Source organism: Arachis stenosperma, chromosome 2, assembly GCF_014773155.1.
Source record: "Arachis stenosperma cultivar V10309 chromosome 2, arast.V10309.gnm1.PFL2, whole genome shotgun sequence".
Taxonomy (NCBI): Eukaryota; Viridiplantae; Streptophyta; class Magnoliopsida; order Fabales; family Fabaceae; genus Arachis; species Arachis stenosperma.
In genome coordinates, this window is record NC_080378.1 from 4,131,118 (window position 1) to 4,139,403 (window position 8,286).

An 8,286-nucleotide genomic window follows, 5' to 3' on the forward strand; every position below is an offset into this window, starting at 1 on the left:
CATTGGTCACACTCTAGATTTTTAAATGGAGAATACTCCCACAAAGATGCTCTAAACATCTTTTTTAAAAGTCGTTGACATGTCAAAATGTAATTGGTAGTATTTTTTAGAACCAGATAAATTTGGATGGTTTACATAATTCGGTCTGAATTCGGTCTGAATTTATAATTCATATCAGATTTATATAAACCGGTCAGATCTTTGTTTTTCTTTTTTCTTCAAAACACGATGTCATTCAAAACCGATCAGATCTCCCCTTCTCCTCCATCGGTGTCACTCTGTCACTGAAGTTCTCTGTCATCTCTCTCATTATCTTCCGTGTCGCATTCAAGCTTCTCATCGTTCTCTCGGTTCCAGTCTCTCTCACCGTCTCCGGTCTCGCACTCAGTTGCTCGGCTTTCTTGCTCTCGTTGTCGGCGGCGGCAGAAGCAACAGGTCCTGTTGCCGATCGTCGGACTTGTCACTATCATCTTCTTGGTTCGACTCTCGGCGTTAGCTTCCTCCTCGCCGTTAGCTTCCTCTTCGCCGTCAACCTCCTTTACGCAACCAGAAGCTGGTCCCACCCAACCTAGAAGATCTGCATTGATCTCCTTCTTCCTCGAGCCAGAGGCGCTGGTTGCGTGGTTCCGTTGATCGGTTCTTCTCCCTTATCGCAGATGCTATTCATCTTCTACTTTTTTGCAACTCCCCGTGCCCCAAATAATCGTCTTAGGTCCCATTCCTTCTTTCCATATCGCCATTTTTCCTTCTATTGCTTAGTTCAGTTCATCTTCTTCCCACGGTTCTGTCCTTGTTGGTGCTCCGGCGACGCAGTGATTTGGATGAGGGATCCGACGATGTGATGAGAGAACTCCATTTTCCAATATGCGACTTGTCACCTCGCCGTTTTCCACCCAGCTTCTGTCTCCATTAGCCTGCTTACTCGCCTTTGCCTGGATCTTCGCCGGCGGTGATGTTGTTTTGTCCGAGATCCATCGTTATTTTTGAAGTCTGGTTAACACTCAATTTTTCAGCGGCATCATAATTCCAATTGTGTAATGTTTTTTTTGTTAGATGTAATGGATTAATTTTAGCTCACTTCATTTCTTTTAAGCATAAACGATTCGAGCCCAATTGTATTTGTCCAAAAAATTGTTTTCTATGAAAGTAAAAAAATCGCTTAAGGTTCACAAAAAAAAAATCGCTTAAAATGAATTAAATTATTCACAAATTTGGTTTTTTCATAATAATCGGTTTGAATGAACCAAAATATAAGTGAGGACACTTGTCAAATTCTCATGCATAGTCTTTAAAAAAAGTTATTTTTGGTGTATGTATGTAAGTGGTCTCCTTTTTAAATACATTGTTTCATCCTTCAAAGAAGAAGATAAAAATGAAGTCAACTGCAAAGTCAGCTATGCACTCCACTGCATACAATTATTGCTGAATACCTTTACCTTGCAGCATTATTGCAATATTGCTTTCTCTTCCTTACATTCTCAAAATCCAATCACTCACTCATTCATTTCCTGTTTTTCTGATCATCATACCATGGCTGAAGCACTTCTTTCTGGCTTCATCAACGTTGTTCTTGAGAGGCTCATTTCACGTGAGTTTGTCAACTTGGTGGTGGGCAAGAAGCTGGACAAGAAGTTGGTTGACAGGCTCAAGACTGCTATCTTGGCTGCTAAAGCTCTCGCTTCTGATGCTGAGCAGAAGCAGTTTGGAAACGAACTCGTCAGGGAATGGCTTGATAATCTCAAGGATGCTCTCTACACTGCTGATGACCTGCTGGACCGCGTCTTCATCAAAGCTCAAATTCGCAGCAAGGTACGCACTCGGCTTCCTCACTTCCTTGATTTGTCCGGTAGGAAGATGGTGACCAAGATAGAAGAGGTGGTTGAAAGAATAGTAGATCTTGAGAGATGCAAAGATACCCTTGGACTGAGAGAGATTCCAACGGGAAGCTCTTCATGGAGACCTCCATCCACTTCTCTTGTGAAGGGGAATGTGTTCGGCAGGGATGGTGACCAACAGGCACTAATCAAGATGCTCAATGACAACAATCATCATAACTTGTCCGTCATCTCTATTCTTGGTATGGGCGGGATTGGTAAAACTACTTTAGCACAATGGCTCTACAACAATAAGGATTTGATGGACGGGGTTGATCTGAAAGTATGGATTTGTGTTTCTGAAAATTTTGATGTTGTTGAGACTACAAAGAATGTTATAAAGGGGATCTCCTCAGGTGTTTGTAGTCTTGATAGCTTTGATTTACTTCAACAAGATTTGAAGGAAAAACTGTCAGAAAAGAAGTTCTTCATTGTTTTGGACGATGTTTGGAGTGAAGATACTAACAAGTGGAGTAGTTTTATCACCCCTTTCCAACATGGGAGTAAAGGAAGTACTATTCTTCTAACTACCCGCAAGGAAAATGTTGGTCCAATAGTCCAACACTATAACTCTCACACTCTCAAGGAACTGTCAGACGATTATTGTTGGTCTATTTTTGCAGACAATGCGTCCTTTCCTGAATCAAATGGGAGCTCAGAACTGGAAGAAATAGGTAGAAAGATTGTCAAGAGGTGTGGTGGCTTGCCGTTAGCTGCAGAAACACTTGGATGCTTGTTGCGCTCAGAGCATCGTGTTGAAGAATGGAATAAAATACTATTCAGTGACATTTGGGAATTTCCGACGGCAAATTGTAAGATTGTTCCTGCATTGTTAATAAGTTATTACCATCTGCCTGCTCATTTAAAACGCTGCTTTGTCTATTGTTCATTGTATCCCAAAGATCATAAACTTGATAAAGATGAATTAATCTTGCTGTGGATGGCTGAAGATCTTTTACAACCACCAAGGAGGGGACAGACTTTAGAAGAAGTTGGTTGCGGGTGTTTTGATGACTTGGCTTCAAGACTATTTTTCAAGCAGGTTGAGAATGATGATGAGAAGTATTTTGTGATGCATGATCTCATGCATGACTTGGCAACTTTTCTTGCTGGAGATCTTTATTGTAGATTCTCAGAAGAACTTGGTGAAATGGAAGAGATGAGTATTCTAACTCGTCATTTGTCATACGATGATTCAATCCCTGAGAAAATATGCTCCACTAGTAAAATAAAATCTTTGAGGACATTATTGTATATCAATCAAGGAGCTTGTACCTGGGAAGATCACACAACTTTACCATGTTACATATTGTCAAAGAATAAATACTTGAGAGTTTTGTCCTTTGATAGACTTAACATATTTCCTGATTCAATATATAAATTGATCCAATTACGCTATTTGGATCTTTCTTGGAGTGATATTGAGGTATTGCCGCAGTCATTATGCAATTTGTGCAATCTACAGACTTTAAAGTTAAAAGGTTGTTCTTTCCTAACTATACTGCCTAGTAGCCTAGGTGAATTGATCCACCTGCGCTATTTGGATCTTTCTAGAAGTGATGTTGAGACATTGCCCGAGTCATTGTGCAAGTTGTGCAATTTACAAACATTAAAGCTAGCAGGTTGTTCAGGGCTGACTATGCTGCCTAATGGCATGTATAACCTTGTGAATTTGCGACATCTTGATATAAGGGGTACTCCTCTGAAAGAAATGCCAAAAGAAATGGGCAAATTAAAACAGTTGCACATTCTAAGCAGCTTTGTGGTGGGAAAGCAAGAAGACAATAGAATCCAAGAGTTAGGAGGGCTTTTAAATCTTCATGGATCACTTGAGATTCAGAAATTGGAGAATGTTGTTGATGCCAATCAGGCAAGAAGTGCAAGGATAATAGATAAGAAGCACATTGACGAGTTGTTGTTGGAATGGTCTCTGTCTTCAGGTGATGTTATGGCTTCAGACGCCCAAACTGAAAGAGATATACTCCACAGCTTACAACCTCACAACGGCTTGAAAGAGTTGAGAATATGGGGATACAAGGGTACAATATTTCCAGATTGGTTGGGGCACTGTTCCTACCAAAACATGACAAGTGTATCTCTCAAGTCTTGCAAGAATTGCTGCATGCTGCCTTCACTTGGACAGCTGCCTTCTCTTCAGTCCCTCCGCATTCAAAATTTTAGTCAGCTGAAGAGTGTTGGCATGGAGTTTTACAAGAATGAAGGCCAGCAACATTCTTCGCCTATTGCACCGTTTCCCTCACTGGAGCGTTTGGAGTTTCATAACATGCCATGTTGGGAGGAGTGGCACTTACCTGACTCAGAAGCTTTTCCTCAGCTTAAGAGGCTTGAAATAAGAGATTGTCCAATGTTAAAGGGAGATATGCTTAATCAGGTATTAATGAAAATCGTTTTTTCTTCCTCGGATGTTTCCAAAGTGCGCCAACTGAATATACAAGAAGATCATCAAGGATGGGGTAAGCGAATGACACTTGATAGGGATAGTTTATCAATTCATGGATTTGAATCTGTGGTAGAGTATGCATTTAAGGCAAGGATCATCCACCATCTAACTTCCCTACAAGAAGTACATATCTCAAGGTGTTGGTCTGTTGTATCCTTGGGGGGCAATTGTTTACCCAAATCTTTGCAAAAGCTCAGAATATATAGGTGCAGCCAAATTGAATTACTCCAGCAACAACACAAGTATGATTTGGTACATCTACAGATAGAAGAGAGTTGTGATTCACTGACCTCATTATCATTGGATGCCTTTCCCAATCTCAAGAATCTCCAGATAGATGGGTGTTCAAATCTGGACTCAATTTCGATGTCAGAGCCGCCACACGCTGCTCTTCAGCGTCTCTCCATCTTTCATTGCCACAAATTTGTGTCATTTCCGGAAGAAGGACTGGCTGCACCCAACTTGACTCATCTCAGCATCATAAAATGCCTCAAGTTGGAGGCATTGCCACGTGGCATGAATAGTCTTCTCCCAAATTTACAGTCTCTCGACATACTACGTTGCCCAAACATTTGTAGGTTGCCAGAGGGAGGTTCGCCGCCTAACCTGAAAGAGCTTAGTGTCGGAGAATGCGAGGAACAACTGAGGGGTCTTTCATGGTTGGGCAACTTGGACAACCTCACTCATCTCACCATTTCTGGTTTTGGGTGTCAGAGCATAATAGAGTCATACCCAGAGGTGGGTTTGCTGCCTCGCCTTCCCTCCCTTACCACTTTACATATCGAAAAGTTTGATAATCTGGAGATATTCAACTGCAATGAGCTTCTCCGCCTCACCTCCCTCCAACAATTACACATTGAGAAATGCTCATTGCTGAAGAACATGGCAGGAGAAAAGCTGCCTTCTTCCCTCTTACTACTCAACATTAAGAGATGTTCATTGCTGGGAAAACACTGCAAGAACAAGCATCAACAAATTTGGCCCAAAATTTCCCACATCCCCATCATTCAAGTCGATGGAGAAGAAATCTTCTGAAGAAATTTTTAAGCAGGTAATTATCTAATCTCCATTATACCACAATTAAATTCACACATGCATATTCCTTTCTCTTAAAAGAAAAAAGTTCTCTCTTTCTTTATACAATATTAACTAGTTGAACTGATATGGCAACAAAAAAGATTGTATTCTTTTCCTTCATTTATCTGTGAAGCTCTCAGTTTGTAGTAAGAAAAATCCTTTGTTGCTCTGAGAAAAAGTCATTGCTACATGTGAGATGCTTATTAACACTCGTTTTTTCAATCAAATTGCATTCAAAGAGGAAGATAAGAATGACTAGGAGATAGAAATTGAAAAACACGGAATGTCTCTTTTTGTTTATCCAGCATTGAGAATTTCTTTAGATATATTAAACAAATGGATGAGTCAAATTTTCTTTTTTTTTTTTTTTTATCATCTTCTGCAGGTAGCTTGTGTATATGTGGAGATGTACTTCTCTTATACAGTGGCAATCATATCTACGCTGTTAATATCTACACTACAATGATCAGGATAGAGAACGAAGACATGAAGGAGAAAGTTGGAGTGACACCTATTATTGAAAAGCTTTTGTTGTCAGTATATTTCTCTATTCCTCAGTATAATTTTACTTTTTCTTTTTTGCTTAGAGAAAAAATAAATGACAGCTGGATTTGTGAAAAGAGAAGAGTTCTAAAATGTTGTTTCTATTTTTGCCAATTCTTTATGATCAGAGAGTCAGCTGTTGTGATGCAAGATCCATATAGGACAGTAAAAGGAATCAGCATGAACGAGGTGTATATAAGCTTTCAAAATAGAAGGATCTAAGTTATTGTTGTGTAATTTTTTTAACCATAGATTGAAACATTGGATAAAATTAATGGTATTAGATGCCTATAATAAGCTATTTCTAATACTTAGAGAAAAAGGTTCTGTAATAATAACTATTTCTTCCTTTCTGGATTTCAACACATAATCAAACAGATTTCCCAAGGTGATGAGGGTATGTAGCTAATGCGGTCAAGATACAAAGAATATGCTTTCCACATTTAAAGATGACAATCATATACATGAAATAGTCATTAGAAGGAGAAGTTGTAGTGATGCCATCAGCAACAATTTCATTCCTATCAACTTCACTCAATGGTGTGTGCAGTTTGTATGTATATCAAACCAATGAGCATCATTTCTTTTCACTGTTGACTCTAAAATCAAACCAATGATCCAACATTGTGTTCGTCAGGTTCTGACATAATTGTGTGTGTGTGGTTTTTGTGATGACAAACACGTTGAGTCTTGAAATGTTTTTTAATTTGTGTTGCAGGAAGTACATTTGAGATTTGGTAACCATATCTAAATTATCTTCGTTCAGTCCAAAGTTCATCAGAAGAGTGCTCTGTAATTTTAGCTTCAGGTTAGTATAGTTACTCTATTCCTCCTACAATTTACTTTTCCTATTTTTGTTGGGAGAAAGAAAAAGAGATGATGATAGCTTGATTTGAGAAGGAATTAGTTATATGTAGTTCAGGGAAAGATGGTATTTCTACCTTTCCCATTTTTTAATGTATATGCTAAAATAAATGTACTATAAATATCAACTTAAATTTGGTTCTTTAACTGCTGCCAAAGCTGTTTCAATGCCAAAACTGCAATTCAGTGGTGGAGCTTGTAAATTTAAACAAAAAGATGCAACATTTCTAATGCATTCAAGTTTATTACATGAATTTATAAATACATCTGCTTTTGAAAATTTTGAGTTCTTAAACTACACATCTAGTCTAATAGTTGATTGCTTTTTTGTTCAAACATTTCATGAAGAGGATCATACTCTTACTAAATTGATAATTTAAATTCTACAATTTTGTGATCACACTATTGTTGAAATATTCTTTTAGAAGAATTTTATATCATGTAAATACTTGCCTAAAGTTTTCGTGTCTCTTTTGACATTTAGTCCTGCTAGCTACTTGAATAATATGCACTGGTATGGATTAATTTTGATATAAGGGACCTCCATTTTCATGACCATATTGTTACTAGAATGATAATTTTTTCTTTTCGGTTGATTATGCAGTCACTATAAATCTGCAGTTGGAGAGTGCTTCAATCTTGGTTTTGGCTAAAATTTTGATAGCAAGTTCTGGATGTACCTTTTCATTCTAAATGGTTGGACGATTAAGATAAGATTTGGAGGGTGAGATATGGCTTGCGCGCGCAAAGTAGCTCTGGTTTTGTAAATTTTTCATGTTTTTGGTTCACATTTATATGCATTGGTCCTTGGTTGTTTTGATTTACTATAAGCATGATTTGTGCACTCATTTGAGATTCTCCTGTATCCTTAGTTGATTATAGTAATACTTCTTTTTTGGTCTGAATGACCCGTGATTTTTACCTCTCACATTGAGAGAGTTTTTCACGTTAAAATTTCGGTATCTTGTCCTGATTTTTATTTTTCTGGTTTCTGTTATTTGTTGGCTGCCACTTTTTTGTGTATTGTTATGCCAATTATTCTCTCAAGCAGCTATTCCAATTTGTGTGATTTTGCAACAGAGAAAGTACTTCTTTTCCAAGAAAGAAAGAAGGAAAGTACTTACACAATTTTATGAGACACCATGAATATGTGTTCATGAGTTTTGATATGAATAAATATAATAATTATTGCATCAGAGAATTCTATTTGTTAGGAAGTATTTCTTAAGAAATATCTTGTACAAAAGATTAATCCGGAGTGAAGGTTTGTCAATGGCCTAGAGAAAGGGATTGAATCTATGACCTCCTTTTTAACTTCTTTTTGCTTTTGTTTTTGATTGAAATAAGAGCTTGGTTGCTGTTAAGTCTGTCAAGTTGAAATTCAGGAGACAATTTTATTTTGTCTCTTCACGATGCGTTCAGGAACAGAGCAACTTTTTGTTTTTGGATAGCTATGACTTCTGAGAA

The 8,286-nt window shown here is 37.9% G+C and overlaps 1 protein-coding gene across 1 annotated transcript; it reads left to right on the top strand.

Annotated features, from left to right (window-relative positions):
• Positions 1 to 1,402: 1,402 nt before the first annotated feature.
• LOC130959975 (putative disease resistance protein At3g14460) lies at positions 1,403 to 7,895 on the top strand. Its single transcript, XM_057885365.1, has 7 exons — positions 1,403 to 2,686; positions 2,777 to 5,386; positions 5,798 to 5,945; positions 6,084 to 6,144; positions 6,334 to 6,495; positions 6,674 to 6,763; positions 7,424 to 7,895. Exons 1-2 carry the CDS (start codon positions 1,531 to 1,533, stop codon positions 5,368 to 5,370), a joined length of 3,750 nt encoding a protein of 1,249 aa, XP_057741348.1. The 5' UTR covers positions 1,403 to 1,530; the 3' UTR covers positions 5,371 to 5,386; positions 5,798 to 5,945; positions 6,084 to 6,144; positions 6,334 to 6,495; positions 6,674 to 6,763; positions 7,424 to 7,895.
• The last annotated feature ends 391 nt before the right edge of the window (positions 7,896 to 8,286 follow it).